This window comes from Thunnus maccoyii, chromosome 5 (genome assembly GCF_910596095.1).
Source record: "Thunnus maccoyii chromosome 5, fThuMac1.1, whole genome shotgun sequence".
Taxonomy (NCBI): domain Eukaryota; kingdom Metazoa; phylum Chordata; class Actinopteri; order Scombriformes; family Scombridae; genus Thunnus; species Thunnus maccoyii.
In genome coordinates this window covers 10,137,083-10,154,782 of record NC_056537.1, presented here as the reverse complement: position 1 = coordinate 10,154,782, position 17,700 = coordinate 10,137,083, and the positions used below count along the sequence as shown (strand labels likewise).

Here is a 17,700-nt window from a genome sequence, read left to right as displayed (position 1 = left end):
TAAAGGATGTGAAATCAACCAATGCTGACTACATCCAGCTCCCAGGGGGCTTGCCACTCAAGCAAATGAAATGGGCTCTTCCGGGGGACAGGAAACGATTGGCTTGTCAAGCTGCAGCATCAAGCATCGTATCACTGTCTCTGTCTCAAATTTAGCAAGCGCTAAAATCTTAAACACAGTTCAAGCAAGCCAAAGCTGCCCCCTGAGCGAGAACGTTTCAGACACTACAGCCTTATTGCTCTCCCACGATGACAGGGTCGACTTTTATCTTCAGTCCTTTGCTCTAGTTCAATTGTCATGGCTTGACTGCTAATTACCCATCTGAGAAGCTGTCCCTTTCATTTTTTGCCCCAATCCTGAATCACTGCTCCATTAGTAGTCTAGCTGTAATTATGTTGAAAGTCTCCCGTCCTCTTTTTGTGCGATAGTGGCAGCTAATGAGGAACTGCCTCATCTTTAATTATCATATGTTAAAATGCACATATGCTAACACTTACAACACACACGCTGAAATGATTAGTCGATTAATCAACAGTTGATCCATTGATCCATCCTTATTAAGCAAAAATCCCCCAAATTTGCTCAGAATTGCTGCTTCTCGGATGTGAGAATTCAGTTTTTCTCTGGTTTTATATCATTGTAAATGTAAAACTTTTGGTTTTGGGCTGTTGGTGCCACAAAACAAGCAATTTGAGGACGTCACGTATAGCTCTCAGAACAAAAATAATTGTGTGTTGCAACTAACATATATCCACATATAGTGTAGAGTCATACTTTATTGAGGCGGCGCAAGTAAGCATAGAAATACAAGAACACACACAAAAACACACAGCTCCCTTACCCTTGTGACTCCCACGTTTAGCTCTTCTGGCCCCAGAGAGACTCTGATGAAGCAGCCTGGAAAGTCTCCCTCCTCCTTCTCCAGCAGGTCCTTGCCCTGGTGCAGGCTGATGTGGAGCATTCCCACTCCCTGACCTGGCAGCCTGGACTGCTCAAACTCCAGAGTCACCTCCAGCTGGCCGACAGTGAAGTCATGGCCAAAATTGTTGGCGATGGAGGAGATGGAACTGAGCGAATCGGTGGAGATGGAACGGTTGAGCTGGGCCATGCCAGTCGGGTCCAGCTCTCTGCTCATCAGCTCCAGGTGACCCAGGTCTCTGAAGCCATCTGGGGTGTCACCCAGGGCCAGGCTGGGCTTGCGGCTAGAGGTGGTGGAGGCCCGCCGGTGATTGTTGGCTGCCACTCTCTTCAGGAAGGGGTTAAGTAAAGGATAAAGAACTTTTTAAAGATACTAGGATGGTAAAAAATGGTACAATGTTTACAAACTGACCTCCTGGTTCAACCTTGACCTGCTGTGCTTATTGTAGTTGAGTGATGAAGGATGAACACTTAGTATCCTCACTTTGGGTTTTAAACCAAATAAGGAGGTTTTGCAGCAGATATTCTGGCTAAAGTGCTTATTTACAAACTGTCTGATCATCTGAACTCTTGTGTTGTTTGTTGTACTTTGTTGTAGTGATGTCACTGTGTTTACAGATCTCAGAAAATTGCTTTGGTGAGTACAATTTTAACATTAACAGATAGAAATAATGGTCAAAACTACAAAAATAAGACCCTGGAATTCTGCTTCGAGGTAGCTCAAGAGTCTCAACATCAAATAAAATCTGACCAGTAAATTTCAAAAATCTTTCAGCAACAGAAGAGAAAATATACTTATTTCTACTTAATACACTACAAGTGGAGAGAAAACCTGCAGACTCTTGACCCTCAGTGGTACATTATTGCTCATCACTTGTTCTAGGCAAACCAGTTCATCTTTCACATTTCTACATAGCATGCACTTAAATGTACCTTTTGCCTGACTTCCGAGAAGGAGTTTCCATATTTTTCTTGCAGGTACCGGTAGTCAAAGTTGGGGAAGGGGGATGGCGTGGGGAAGGTTCCAGATTTCCACAGCTTCCAGATGTTGAGTCCGGCCACACCCAGCAGCACGAAGAAGCCCACTAGGTAGATTCCCACCTCCCAGCCCGGCGGGTTACGTACCACTGAAACACACACACACAAAACAAAAAGTTCTTAAAGCTGTCCTTATACAGTTCCATTTCATCAGTGATAGCATAAAGTTTTGGCCTCATAACTGTCTGTATGTCATATCTGATGCGAGAACACATTTTCGTTTTAAGACTAGCAGGATTCTTAACAATCTCATGATCACAGAGCACAGTTTGCTGCAGCCTCAGTTCTTGTCATTTAGCAGTGAGATGACTTTGGGAAACAGTCGTGACATGAAGTTTTATGTAAATCAGCTAATAGTTTCAGACGAAATCTGGCGAAATGTGACAGATAAATTGAAATGCCACTCTGAATTAAAGCTCATGTTGTATCTTAGGGAGGAACTATGAGGGTGCCGAGCTGGCTTTCTCAAGATGAATTGCATCTGTGGGAGGACTTTGACAGCTTTATTTCTACTTTTTAACACAAGAGATAAACCAATTATAGTGCAAGTTAAAATGTCTTGAAACATCAGTGGCCTTCAGCAACAGATGAGGCCGCAGGCATTGTAAAGCTTGTGTATAAATGTGACCTCAAAATACATACGCACACCACTGAATGAAAAGCTATAGACAGCATCATCTGTCATGGTCTCAAACACACTCACATATAAACAGGCATTTACAACAGTGTGGATGAAAAAGGACAGCTGTCAAGCATTCATCCACACAATGATACTCAATGCAGACAAGATCAGTAAAGGAATTTGCTTGAAACCATCTTGGACATTAAGTGTTGTCCACTCACCGCTCAGATGGTAGCCTGATATATCCCCACTTTGAGCCGAGGACATGGTGCTGCAGCCAGCCTGCAAAAAAAACATCCAGAGAATAATCTGTTCAAGTGGCGTTTTACATCAGGGAGCATAAGAGAGTAAAGTCTGACCCTCAGAGCTGTTGCCAGACTCGGACTTAAAGGGAGCTGCACAAAGACAAATCACAGAATTACTGACAACACAGACTATTGTTTTGACCCAGAGCCAACAAAGAGGGCTACAGCAAAATTATTCCAACTTTGATAGCTTTTTCAGTGTTCTTTTATTCAAACCGAACCTCCAGTACTTAAAGCAACAACCTCCTCTGCCAACTTTACAGAGTTTTTAACGCAGGACCAACCTTGTCTATTAGAAATTACATACATATACAACTAAATTGTTTTCTCAATTATGTTGCATTGGCAAAGGTAATCGCTGCCTGGATTTATGTTCTCAGACGTGTGTTTTTGAATGACTGAAATGCCACGTTTATGTATCACTCTGTAGTCGGAGGGAGGAGGTTGAGGTGGACGGCAGGTGTACAAGATGCAGGACTCTGGCAACAGAGACTGGGATTCGCATCCTGAGTCCTGCCAGAGTGTTGCAAGATCAGATAATTTGGTAGGAAAAAAAAGAACTACGTCATCACTGAACACTTCCCTCATCCATTTAGCATCAACATTTTTGCAACTTGCCAAATACGTAACATTTTCTCATTATTTTGAGAGAAAAATTAATCAGCCAGCATTACATTTCTAGCAAAACGTGTTTGCCGTTGCAATTTAGATGTATATGAATGTAATTTCTTGGAAACATCTTGCGTAGGTCTGAACGCCAGTAAGAGGGGATGTAAGACTCATGGTGCTTTTTGCCCTGCCTCTCCCAGTAGATTAATCTGGCCATGATTTAAGACTGAATGGAGGAAAACACCTTATATACAATAATATCAAATTGTGTTTTAGACCCCAATTGTTTCTGGGACTCCTACATTTGTTGCATTAACATTTATATTGATTGAAATTGATGATTTGTGGCCCTGAGGCAGTAATGTGAGTAATCCAGCGACCACTACTTTGAAATCTACGCTAAGAGAACACAGATTATGTTATTTTCCAATCATTCTGCCGTGACAAACAGAAAAAATGTGTTGCTCTCCCAACCTTGCATTAAGGATTCTGGGAGAACTCACTCAGAGGCAGTCATCAGGTTTGTTTGGTTAACAATGAGAAATCAATTCAATTTTTCTTAAAAATTGCATCAGCGGCTGTTTTTCAAAAGACAAAGGAGAACAATATTTTCCTGTGCCCTTCTTCTTCCTTCACAAACTGCAAAAAAAAAAAAAAAGGTTGCTGGAGTGTGACTCATTCCTCCCCCCAACCTCCCCTCTTTCTCCCCCGCTTGTTGGAATCTCCCCATATCTCAGCGGCTCGGGGGAAAGGGAGCATTACACTAATGATATAGCAAAAGGCTGGAGGGGGCAGCGGGTGGGGGTTTGCAGACCATAGCCATGCGGGCCAATTAAAGTGGCTGACGCAGTGCAGGGCCCACTGACAGCTGCTGATGTGCCATTAAACAAAGCATGGGGAATCTCTGGCAGAGAGGGAAGCACTGAGCATCGCCCGCCAACTCGGCCCTGCCTGGCTCAGCTCGGCTTAAGGTAACATATGAGTGTAGAGGAGGTCCAGAGGAAGCTTAAAAGAAGGAGGAAGAGGGAGGGGAGATCAAGGCAGGGGAGGGAAAGAACAAGAGGGAGAGAACAAGACAATGTTTCAGACAGATTTAGTAAATAACAATGAGGCAGCATTGGCTTTGTTTGTTAATGTTTGCTCATTTGAGATCAGTGCCAATGGATTTAAGGCTTTGAAAGTCATTTAATCAGTCACATCAGCTTACACAGTGGCTCTGAACCTTTTTGTCTGATGAACAAACCACCATCCTATCAGGTGAGATGTACCCCTCCATCGACACCAGCTGTCATGTTTCAGATGTGTTTAAATTGAACATTACATTTGATGTTATTTAGCACTAATTAAAGTAGATAGGGTCTTTGTTTTTTCAGTGGGTTTGGTCAAGTTTGCATTTATACTCCTTCCACTTGCAGCAGCAGAAGACGGATATTTCAACAATTTGTTTTTTTTTACTTTAAGCTATTTTGAATTCTCTGCTTACTTTTGAACTAGTTTTGATGAGCAGCACATGGTCTTTAGGTGTTACCACTGACTCCGGTTGGATGGAGATGTGTCCGGTGCAATCGGCCTATTGCTGGTGGTAGTTTATTGGTTATTGTGACAATGTATTAAATATAAATATATTATATGTATGTTTATTTTTCTCCTAAACATAAATATGTGGATATATTTTTACAGACAGACAGAATTTCTACTACCTATTTCACTGTCTTTCCACGTACCCACTGGCAACCGCAAAAGCACCCCCGGCGTATAATGTACTTCTGATTGGGAATCACAGTTCTTGCAAACTCAGCAGACCAAATCTTGAAGTGATTCAAGTTTTGACCTCAAGATGGGAGCACAAAGGCAGGATCTAAAGGAACGAACCTGCAAAGGAAATTGAGGTGACTCAATGTTACACAATCACTAATGTGAAATTTAAGACCAGAGTTGCACTTATGCTCAAACTAGATCCGGTCAGCAAATGTCTTGTTGTGTGTTTTTTTGCAACAAGTACCGTAGACAGCCAGTTTAAGGCTGTAATTAGTCCTGCAAAGATACAAATACTGTAAACGTTTCTGTGGATCTTTGCAGAGAGCAGTGTTATAATGTCAAGTGTTAAAAATAGAGCAATGCGAGCGTCTCCTAATAACACCCGTGCACTTTCACTTATAGTACGTGCAGCCCAGAGAAGCATTTTCCAGCCTTATGGTGGGTTCCATCATGTACACCGATGAGTGAAGAGTAGAATCAGGATCATGACCTTTGCTGCTTGTTATCCCCTCTCTTTCCAATTTTCACTGTCACCTTCTATCACATAAAATCTGTGCAGAGGTGTCTCAGAAAACCATCGAGATAAGAAAGATGGTGTGAGGACAAAGGCCAGAAATAGTTTGTGTAATAAACTGAGACAGACAAACAAAGGCAAACAGAGAGAGAGAGAGAGAGAGATGCCAGCAGAGAAGAAATAAAAAGGTTGAATTTTTACACACTTGAGTACTGATATTTTTCATATTATCCACAATGGCAATCGTTTAGCTGGAACTCAAAGAACTGGAGCATGAAACACACTTCTCAACGTAAACTACTTACTGTATGTCTTATTTTCATGATATCAACATGTCAGTGATTTGATATCACATCAACGCTCTCCTTCAGATTGGAGACTTTCCTCCAGCTGACAGCTCATTAACACATGACTGTGAAAGGAAAGGTGAACATTTACATAAAAGCTTTTCCACTGATGTGTCATCTTCATGCGCACATGGTCTCTCACATCTTTAGATTTATCTCACCGTTGCTGCGGGGATTCTGTGTCTGATAATATTCCTCATCAGGTCTAAAAAGACTGTCTGCCTCCAGCGCACAGAGAGTTGTCTAAAGGACTTTTTTTTTTTCAATTACCGAGATATGCATGAAATGAATGTCCTGTCACTATGTCAGCTTGGAAAACAAGCTGTGAAGAACGTTAAGTGGCAAGTGAACGATGCAATGGAACAGAGCTTGTGAAATTTGTGGAATACAATTTTCCAGAACAGTAATGGGCCTGTGGGTGGAAAAATAAACAGAGTTAAGAATTATGCATACTAATCGACAATTAAATACTTAAATCATGAATATCTATCTTAAAGGTTGCAGGGTTAAGTAATATCTCAGACTATTTGGCTTTACTGGGAAAACTTTGAAAACCTGACTCTTCCTGGAAACATTTTCCTCCAGGCACTTACAGTAGGATGCAGTCCTGTGTGTGTGTGTGTGTGTGTGTGTATGTGTGTAGCTCTCATCAGCCACATCTTAATGTTAAACCTACACTCAGACTCCCTGCAGAGCGACAACCCCAGCCCACACACACACTGTCTGAGCCCGCTTGTGTGTGAGCCAGATAGATGTATCAAATCTCTCCATTAATACTGGCCTTTCACAGATACAGTATCCAAGGTATTTGAATAGAGCAAGCACAGGACACTAGTATTGACTGTCTACTTTCTGCATTAGCTTCAGGCTGTTGAAAAATGAGATAAAATAACTCATGCGTTGATCTGGCAGATGGAGGTATCTTTTTTTTTTTTTTTTTTTTTTTTTACCACTGAGATTGGTTGAAGGTTGTGTATTCAGGCTTGTTAGTTTTCTTTTGCGGCAGCTTATTAACGTACAGGCTGAAAACCTTTCTCGTCAACATTTTAATGAGGCTGTTTTTACTTTTCTGGGAAACAAAAAATGTGGTCACACATAAACTTCATGAAAATCCTGGGTCAAATCTGTGGAGATCTGTTGTTAAAAGCCTCTGAGAAATAATAATATAAATAATTTTTTTTTTTTAAATGTCAGGACTTTTGCCAAAGAATAGAGAAGGAGATTCGACAGATGTGTTTTCAGGGTAAAACTTAAGGGATGGGTATGAATGAAGAAGACTCTGAGATGCAGAAAAAGCTAGTAAGAGAACCTTGACTTCATTTTTTTGTAAAACAAAATATCCCACACAGTAGTTACATCCATAATAGTCAAGCACAGCTTTTCCAATTCTGACCACTAACCAGACTAGCAAAATGAGAGTAAAATAACATTTCCAGGTCTATATTTCTATTCTGAGGCTCTATTGGAATATCGTTACATGATTTACAGTTCAAAAGACTCATTATTTATCTTATACTGGCTGTTTATGCAGCCCTTCAGTTCAGCCTCTGTCTGAAACAGGCTGTTTTTTAACTCCTGTCTCTTTAAGGCCCTCCTCCCGAAGAGCTCAATCTCTTCTGATTGGCCAGCTGGAGACTGGAGGCTATGTAAAAAAAAACACTAGTAGTCAGAATTCATTTCTTTTTCTTGTTCTTCACTCAAAATGGAAACTTCTCAAACACATCCATATAAATTTGAGGCAAAATCTGACTCGTAATAAGCGCGTGGACATCACAAACAACGCTTGGAACAACCTTAGCAACAAAGGCCACAGAATTGACAGGTTGAAGCCCTTGACTGGCTTTTGACTTTCAGGGAGCATTTTTACATATGTTCACCTCATGTTTGGGAACTCTGACCATGTTTAACATAGACATCCAACATTATTACTGTATATGAATGACAGAAAATCACAAAAAGCATGTTATGTCACATCCTTACGGTACTGTAATTATTAATGCAGCCACAGTCACATTCACTCTTACAGAGCCAAATAATTGGGTTGTTTTTTTTAAGTTAGATGCTGCTTTTCACATAACTACAGTGAAAATATTGTCCAATAATAAATAATAGCTCTAACCCATGTATCTGTGTGTGTGAAAAGCTCTTTTGTTTCCTTGGATTCCCTGTAGGACTGCCTACAAAAACCAGCATGACTGGGGAGGAAACAGACGCTGTGGCTGCTGCATGCAAACCAGGCAGCCTGCGTGTCTCCTGCTGAAACCAAAACAGCTCAGACACCAATAGCGAACCCAGATTCTGCACACTGGATATAAATACGGCATGGCTGCTGCTGTTTGCTGCTAACTGCGAGTAAGAAGGAAAACAAGAAATTCCCCCCTATTGGAGCTGCATCTTAAAACAGGCCTGATCAATAACAACAGACACACTGATTTATGACACCCACAAACACATAAAAAGGAGATAAAAACAGGAAGAGAGGAGAGATAAGGAGAGAAGTGAGACAAGGATGAAATCATAGAAAGAATTGATTGAGGAAAATAAAAAAAAGATGTGTGTGTTGAAAAGAAGAAGCAATAAGAAAACAGAGAGCCGCAACAACTCCCAACAACTGATCAATCAACTTTGCTTTTAATCTTGCCCAATGACTCTCATAATCAAATTAACTGCCTCACTGCTGCGCTCAGTGAAACAGCCAGATACAATATGACACCGCACAGCAATCTGTGTTCAGGCCGCAAAGCAATATCTCTTTCTCTCTCTTCTCCTTCTCTTTCCTGCCTCTTCGTATATCTGCCTGTTTCAATGCCAGCTACACTCTGACTTTCTGGTTTGGACAGCTTATTTGATGCACGGTTAAATAAAAGTAGCATCGCACCGGCCGGCGCCGGTTTTTAAATGTCAGCGATGGCGCCAGCTGAGGCAGGAAGAACCAGCAAGCTGCAGCTAATCAGCTCAATCACTCAGAGTTAGAATAACAAAACCTGGACTCAAAATACTGCCACTACTTTTCAGCTAAAGGCAGCTAAAACTATAGCATATGTAAACGCACTGAAAACATAAAGAAATATGTTGAGATTTGGGCAAAGGATGTCTAAAAATTAAAGGATAGGTTCACAATTTTTCAAGTCTGTCTTAAAACAACAGTCAGGTACCCAAATGAACATTGCTCATGTTCTTCTTGCTGTAATGATTCCTCCTGTTCATACTTTCAGTGTAAGTGACGGAGGACAAAATCTACAGCCCTCCTTATATACAAAAATATATTTAAAAGTTTATCTGAAGATAATATGAGGTTGCAGCCATCCAACGTCCAAGTCCAAATCAAGTCAATATGTTTCAAAGTCTTTTTAATGCCAAATTCCCTCTTTTTGTTTCTTTGTTCCTACAATGTCCATTAAGACACAAAGAGGGAATCTAAAAAGACTGCAAAATTTTTACTCAAAACAAGGATTGTGGATTTTGTCCACCATCACTTACATTGTAAGTGCATTTGGAGAGAATCAATGGTCAGAAGAGGGACAATGATTACAGCAAGCAAAAGCTGTTTCAGTGTTCATTTGGAGACCTGACAATCGTTTTAAGACAGACTAAACTGTTAATCTATTCTTTAAAATGTTTACTTGTGCCAGGAGTTTTTTTTTCACCCATTTTAGTCACTTGGTCTGTTTGTTGGGTGCATGTTTCAACAACTTATAAACAGAGTTGAATGAAACTTGCACAGATCATCCTTAGTTCACCAAACAAAAGATTAGATTTTGAGGGTGATGATGGATGACCACCAAAATGTCTTTGATTTTCACTTCATGATCAGTTTCAATCCCTTTTTTAACCAAAACTAACCATAAAGACTTGACTCAAGTTTATGTTTGCAGACTGACTCAACGCAAAATGGAAATAGTGTAACAGGCATCTTTGACTGTGACAGCGAACAGAGAATTGTTTGCACTCTGTCTGGTAGTGAAAGTCGAGAGCTACTTAAACAACTCTCGCAAGTGGAATTTGATTTATCTCCTAAAATCTGGAAGTTAAATATTTTCTTTCTTTCTTTGCTAAAGACAGAGGAAAGCTTTCTTTGAATCTAGTGATGAGTTGTGAGAAAAAGCCTGCTGACTTCACTCTAAACCACATTAAACACTAAAATGTCCAAACAGCCACTATAAAGAGTAGATAAAACTGTACAAACACAGATAAATGGTTAAATAACTACAGAACAGTTACCAAAAATCATGTCATTTTCTTCTTTTTTAATCCTGGTAAATGATGACCTTGCACGTTATTTTACAACATTTGTTTGAGTCACAGTTTCATATATCTAAGTGTCTCACAACACAACCATAGATGTTAGGGTAATTAAAGAAGTTGCTGAGAGTTGCCCATTTATTTCCACACCTGGGCGGGTTTTTCCAGGCCACTAATTTTTCATCACTTCTGTAATCTTGAAGCCTCAGTCTGAAGTCTTGATGTTAAGACTGAAAAGCTAAATCATGTGTGAGTCATTATACCTACAACTTATTAGATTAACAACCTCACAATTAGGCTAATACAGGACAGGGAAAGCACTTAGTGCTGCAGAAAACGTCTCTCAGACCTGACTTAATGTTTTGGAAAAGGTCCATTCACTCTCTTTAATGCGAAAGTGGGTGGAAGCTTAAATTCTCCAAAGTGGGGAAGAGTAGTGATTTGAAGCCAAGCCACGGCTTTATTGATTAACTATTGAGTAACTGCAGAGGGAGCCAAAGGTATTTGGACAGTAACACAGTTTTTATGCTTCACCCCTGCACCCTTGCTTCTTTGTAGGTTAAATCTTACTTTAACTGTAGTTAAGTTGCAGACTTTCAGTTTTAAAGCCAAACTTACATTTTAATTAACTTTTTGTGTTAGGAAATAAACTATGATGATACTGCAACTATTATGAATATTGAAGTTTTTTTCCTAAAGAGTATAAAAACTCCTTTGGAAACAGTGTCTAAGCTTCAATCCTCTGTTGACTGAGATTTTAAAGGTGCAGTGTGTAGAATTTTGTGGCATCTAGTGGTACGGACTTGTTCATAAGTATGTTTTCATTAGTGTATAATCCCATGAACATAACAATCGTTGTGTTTTTGTTACCTTAGAATGAGCCCTTTATATCTACATAGGGAGCAGGTCCTCTTCTTCTATTCAGTTTGTTGCAATCTGCAACCTCATCACTAGATGCCACTAAATCCTACACACTGCACCTTTAAGAAACGGCATTGCTTGGAGACGCCCTGTTAACTTCCATGGTACGCTATTGATAGTAGTACGTCTTAGCATTGTACAGCCTCCAAATATTGAAACAACACCGTTTTTGAGCTCCTTTTTCCAACATCCCATATAGCACTGGTTATCAACTGATAGTTCTGTCACTTTGCAGAATGCAACATTTGGGAGGCCCCATTATGCTGTTAAGTTTGTATACAACTCAAGAAGTGGAAGCTAGTTAGCCTATCTTGCCAATGTTAGCACAGGCTGTGCTCTATTTGGCTGTGCCAGCGTGCCACTTGGGCAAGGAAATCAGCTTAAATGGAGTGCAGATGGAAGTCAGCTGATAATAACATATCAATTTCATCTTCTCACATTTTTAAGTGTTAGCATAGACACCACAGTACGTCTTTTATTTAGATTCAGCCACAGCAAGCCATGTGAAATGTGTGTTTATTAGTCTGTATTGTTTAAGATGCAGTTGGTACACATTATATTTTGTTAACTTGCCGCATGGAGCTGTTTATTCAAGTTGGCAAAATGTGCCATTTTTAACTGCCTGTGTGTTTGTTGTAATTGAAGTTACAAATTACATTACGAACTGTTTTAGTGCCTGCCCACACAGATATTGCAACCGTCAAATTACCAGGACTGACACTGTCAGTAGGAACCAAAAATTCACGCCTCCTGGACAGCGCTAATATAGGGGCCACTATCACTGCAAAAACATATATAAACAAACATCAACATACTGTATATAGACTGATTATTTAACAAAAATATATGTTCATTTTCACTTTAGTTCAGCACCTGCAAGGTGTTTTGTTAAATCAGAACCAGTTGAGATTATTGTCAGTAAAGCAACCAGTTTTATATATTGCCAACACTGTTTAACACCTGATAACTTCTAGCTCATGAATATGACACATCTTATGATAGATTATGATTCTCTCTCTCCAGCCTGCTGTGTTTCGAGGCATCAATGAGAGAAGTGAGCTGTAGCTACATTTGGCAGCAAACTGCTCTGACCACAGGCATTCGCCAGAAAACGAGGCAATCCATTACCTGATCTATTCGGGAAATATTAGCTGTGATACATTAAGGTGTAACTCTCCGTTCTTTGTTTGGAAAGACCATTTAGATAATGGCAGTGGGCCTTTAGGTGTTGGACTCACAGAGCCATGTGTCTTCAGTGTTCATCTAAGTGCTCTCAGTTTTGTTAATGTAATAACACTTTTCTTTTGACGAGTTCAACACGGGCACAGGAAGTGGAAGTAGGTGTATTAAGGCTTTGTGTGTGTGTGTGTGTGTAAGCAAGGGAAACCCATGACAGAGAGCGAGAGAGAGAGAGTAGGTGTTAAACGAATGGCTGAGATGATTGCGAGTGCTGGTGGAGAATTGAATTCTGAGCAGGTCGTATTTCAGCTCGGCGAGGAGGCGAGAGTCCCAGTGACACTCACACACACTCATACACGCACGCACACACACACACACACACACACAGCTATTTCACCTCTACTGCCGAGCCGCTTCACACAGGCCGCCAGCATCATTAGAAAGCTCCGAAGAAAACACTCAAAGAGCTGGAGAGGACCCAGAGTGTGAGCTAATGTTAACAAGATTTTTTCCTCCGTCTAAGTTTGAAATGTCTAAAGCAAAGTTGGGTAGTTTTCAAGTGAACGTTTTTCTTTTAGATCCTGAATGTGCTAAGAATCACAGCTTTGAGAGGGAAAAGTCTATACTCCCACACATCTTTTTACCGTTAATTGATGCATAAAGCTTTCCAGGTAATTTGCACACAACTGTCACTTTTTAAGACAGAGTACAGCGAGAAAGCAAAGAAAAAAATCTGGCGCCTATAAAGTCAAGGAAGTGTTAAAGAGACAAACAGTTAACTTGAGTTATGGGAAAGTGCATTTAAGCAACCAAACACACCAGCAACAAGATCATCTTCTGTATCACTTTATGGGGTTAACAAGCGTAACTAGTAACATTTAGTCTTTTTCATTACCATATTTACTAAGCCTTTTTGGATTGTGTCCCCTCACAACGACCTCTCACAGGTTGCATATGTCTAAAAAAAGAAAACCCCCAAGAAATTGAAAAATGCTTGTTACCCCTTTTGTTATTCATCTTGTGGCCACTCAGGTTTGTCTTGTGACTCTTGGTGTGGTCCAAGCCCCCATGTTGGGAACCCATGATTTAGAAGATCAACTTGCACAAAAGCAAACACATTGATTTGACACTATTAACAATTAAGTCTAGGTATCAAAATTTGATCAAAGGTAACAAAGGACGGCATTGAATGCATGCTTAATCAGATATATTTAGATTTAACTCAACAGTTGTGTGCTGCATTTTATTGAGGCAAAGTTCTTAAACAGCTGTTTGTTAAGATCAAATTAAACAAAAGTATTGGGGGTAAAAAACGCACCTTGGTGTTGGTACCAAAACACAGGAATTGAAAGTATTTATGACGCAAAGATTTATGGCAGCCCTAATAAGCCGATTAAACACTATCCTGCAAACAAAAGACTGTGTGAACTAGACTTCACTTTACACTTAAATCCCTGAAACTGGTCATCAAACCTGCACTAAGTTTTTTTTTTAAGGCCACAGTTGCAGTTTCTAGTTTGAGTTGAGCAGAGTGGTGCTGAATGGATAGCTCCTGCTGGACAGCTCCTTTAACCTCTGCAGCCAGTGAAAGCTGCATGAGCATCAATTCACTCCCTCAGCAATAACCCGCTCCTAGTTCAGGTCGACTTGCAATGCGAATCAACATTTGGGTCGACTGAAAGACGGGATGGCAGGCATTTCCTGTCACCCCGTCTGCTGAGATGCATTCACAAGCGCGGCTAATGTGCTTTAAATTAATCCTTTACTCTCAACAAAGAACCGAGGAGAAAAAAAAGGGACACATGCAAGTCCCAAGTCTCGCCATGATGCATGTTGCGTGTTAGTGCACCGAGAGTGCAGGAGCGCAGCGGTTTACGCCAGGTGGTCGATGGGGCCAAACGGCCTGAGTGAACACGCATTTCTTACCCGGAGTTTTCTTTTGGTGCAGTAGGGAAGAAGGAGGAGGAGGAGGAAGAGGAGGAGGAGGAGAAGGGGGGTTGACCAACTCCACCGCTCTCCCTTCTTCAGGCGCCTCTCTCCATCCAATGGCACCGGTGCCGGTCCGGTCTATCTGTCCCGGGGGGTGGAGGAGGGGAGGGAAACGGCGTTCACACTCCTCCCGTTTCAGCGCATCCGGAAGCTTTCAGAAGCGGCCGGCTGAAGGAGGAAGATGAGCAGAGGGATGAAGAGGCAAAGGAGGAGGAGGAGGAGGAGAAGGAGGAGGAGGAGGGTTTATCTTCAGCTCGGAGGTGTCCGTGTGTTTCTGCTGCTGCTCGCTGGAGTCTGGAAAGCTGCTGCCAGTTGCATTTCTGTGTGAGCCGCAGATCACCCCCGACTGACCGACTGCAGAAAAAAAGTCCCACCCCTGCAGCGCAACTTCCACCGCCGGGCCGCTCAATAACACGACCACCGCCTCCTCCTTCACAGCTCCACAACAGCAGCAGCAGCAGCAGCAGCACAGGAGAGGACCTGACTGCTGCACACACACACAAACACACACACACCCTGATGTTACGCAACGGGTGCACGGGGATAGACCAGGATGGGAGGTGTGTGAGTTTATAACTTTTAAAGTCTCCCCGAGCTGCCCTCCATAATCTAACGCCCCCCCCCCCACCCCCAAAACTGATCAAATTCTGCCCCAAGAACCTCCTCCTCCTCCTCCTTCTCCTCCTCCTCCTCCCCCTCCTCCCCTCCTCATCTGAGGTTTGAGCCGTTAGGGATGATTCAGTGTGAAATTACATAACTGTCTATACTGGAGGTGGGCAGGGTTCAGTGATGACACCTCAGATAGCAAAACAATCATCTTTAATCCTCCTCTTGCTGCGGCCAGAGAATTAAATTAAAGGCAAATAAAACTTCTCCTCACCGCGCTGTTAGTAGCATAAAGTCACAACACATCACTGAGGTGGCTGAAGAAAAAAAATGAGGTGTCATTTTCTAATAAAGGGTTTATTTAACGAATATATTTAAATATTTAATAAATCATTTATGAATGCATTATAGATCCATGCAGTTATGTTTAGAGAATAAACAGTCAAAGAGTTTTATGAATATAGCAACCCAAATGCTCTTATTAATAAATGATTACTGATCTATAAAGGATTAATACATTATTTATTAGCCATTAGACACAATTTGTAATCCCTATGTATAGCTGTAACATTTGGAAATACCTTTATCTTTATTGAGTATTTTATATTACTCTTTACCACATTTCAGTGAGAAATATCTATTTTTTCATGCTTTTACATCTTATTAAGCTATTTACATGTAGCAAAATGCTACAAAGGAGTGTAACTACATGCATCGTCAGTTACTTTGAACTGTTTCATCTATCATTTACTGCATCTCTGCCAATCTGCATCTTAAACACACCTCCCCACTTTTACTTATTGATCACATATAGGACACATCATTGACAGAATTTGCAACTGATTGAACCTAAATGTCACTTGTCATCAGAACACTTTCGCCAATAGTTCATCTTCAAAACGGTGTCAGTGGAGGACGGTTTATTTTTAGGCTGCACAGGAAATTTCAAAAGTTAAATTTCATTTATGCTTTTTACTGTTTGATAAACGCAACAGCTAATACTCAAAAAAATCTCACATTTCTTCTCCAGTATGTTGACAATAATGTCCTTGTTCTTTCATTCTTGCTGATATTTCCTTGAAGTTGACTTTTGATCCTTTGTACCAAAGAAATATGCTGTTAAGGTGCTTTTTTACTTCTATAACAGATTGTGAGTGCTTTCTGAGGATCCCCTGCAGCCCCCTTCAGTTTCCCTGACCCCCGGTTTGCCCTGCTTTGACATCATTTAACAAGATTATTGATTAAGCAATGGCTCACAGTACAGGTAATAAAGCTAGTGGAGCATCACTCTGGATCCAGACTGATGAACGTGATGATTACTGCCCGCAAGAAATATTCACCACGGCTTACTGCAGCAGATTTTAAACTAAGGTGAACGGAGCAACAGGGGGTCCTGGAGGAGACACCGGTGAGATGTTGTCATGTCAACAAAGGGTAGATTTTATTCCTCAGATTGGGGAACCAACATTTTGCAACATTATTTATAGGTTTACATTGAGAACATACCCTAAACATTGCACAGGATGCAGTTATGATAACATCTTTTGGCTTCTGATGACTTTTCTACCTTTCTTTTGACAGCATCCACAGCGAGGTTTGGGGCTTTTGTTTGGTGAATGTGTCCTCAGCTGCAGCTGTGCCACTAGGGTGTGTGAGGACAGAAAAGTAAACACAGTACATGATGAACAGGAATTGAGATTAAAACTCCACTTTATTTGCCAAAGGAGGTGCAGTCTGATCAAACAGGCCTCTCTTACCTTAGAAGTGAAGCTCTACTTGCAGTAATTTGCCTTACATACAACATGAGGGTACTAGTTTTCTGTTATGACAGAACTGTAGTGGATGAAAAGGACTTCATCTCCTTCCTTTTCTCATTTTCAATTAAAGACGACGAGTGAGACCGCAGAGTAAGACATATTATGTTGGATAAGAGTATAATCTCAGCCTAGACAGGATAATCTCATCTTTTTGGTTAAAGCTAAATGATGGGAGTTTCCTTGACTGCAAATCCCCATGAGGTACCGTAAATACAACATGTTTATATTTGTACAGCTAAATTCACACAAGCATGTTAACACAGCTTTCAGTCACCGTTAATACATGTGGAACTGAACGTAGCAGGAGTACAAGTAAAAGCAGAAACTATAATAGACAGTTACTTGAGAGGCTTAACAGCAGGAGGATGCTGCAGTCTGGTTTTTGATTGCCTTTTGAATGGCTCCCTCTGGTGGTTAAATCACTGTACTGATGTAGGCACAGAGCTTCTTTATGTATTTGCTCCCTGATTTTGTTTAAGTGCTCAATAAGAGCCGCCAAATCCCAAAATGTCACTGTTGATCAATAGTGAGCTGTGTGGAAATTCTGTGATACTTTTGGGCACTTTATCAAAATGAGAAAGTGTTCCTTTAAAATCTAAGATTCTGAAAACGTCCATCTGAGCATGTAGACTTGATGTAATTAATAAATGAAAAAAACTCTATTGACTCTGAGAGCAGTGAGGGAATTTCTTCATCTACACAGACTCTGCTGATATGAAGCTGCAAAGGAAGACTGGATGTACCAGTTCTTAAAATTTACAAAAGAAAATTTATATTCCAAACCCCTGAAAAGATGAATATGTTTCCAATTTTAGTATGATCACTGTAAATAATT

The 17,700-nt window shown here is 40.8% G+C and overlaps 1 protein-coding gene across 2 annotated transcripts in view; it reads right to left on the bottom strand.

The window, feature by feature from the left end:
• The window catches only part of syt12 (synaptotagmin XII), a 28,494-nt gene extending 11,246 nt beyond the window's left edge, over positions 1-17,248 (bottom strand). Inside the window, exons 1-5 of one of the 2 annotated variants that reach the window (XM_042412320.1) lie at positions 16,616-17,248; positions 14,380-14,610; positions 2,800-2,860; positions 1,852-2,045; positions 842-1,246 (exon numbers count right to left, since the gene is read on the bottom strand). In XM_042412320.1, coding sequence (XP_042268254.1) covers positions 842-1,246; positions 1,852-2,045; positions 2,800-2,845 — 645 coding nt within the window. In that variant the 5' untranslated portion in view covers positions 2,846-2,860; positions 14,380-14,610; positions 16,616-17,248. Of the gene's footprint in view, positions 1-841; positions 1,247-1,851; positions 2,046-2,799; positions 2,861-6,069; positions 6,177-6,272; positions 6,327-14,379; positions 14,611-16,615 lie in introns of those variants that run through there. The other variant, XM_042412319.1, reaches the window with a different exon arrangement.
• Between the last annotated feature and the right edge of the window lie 452 nt (positions 17,249-17,700).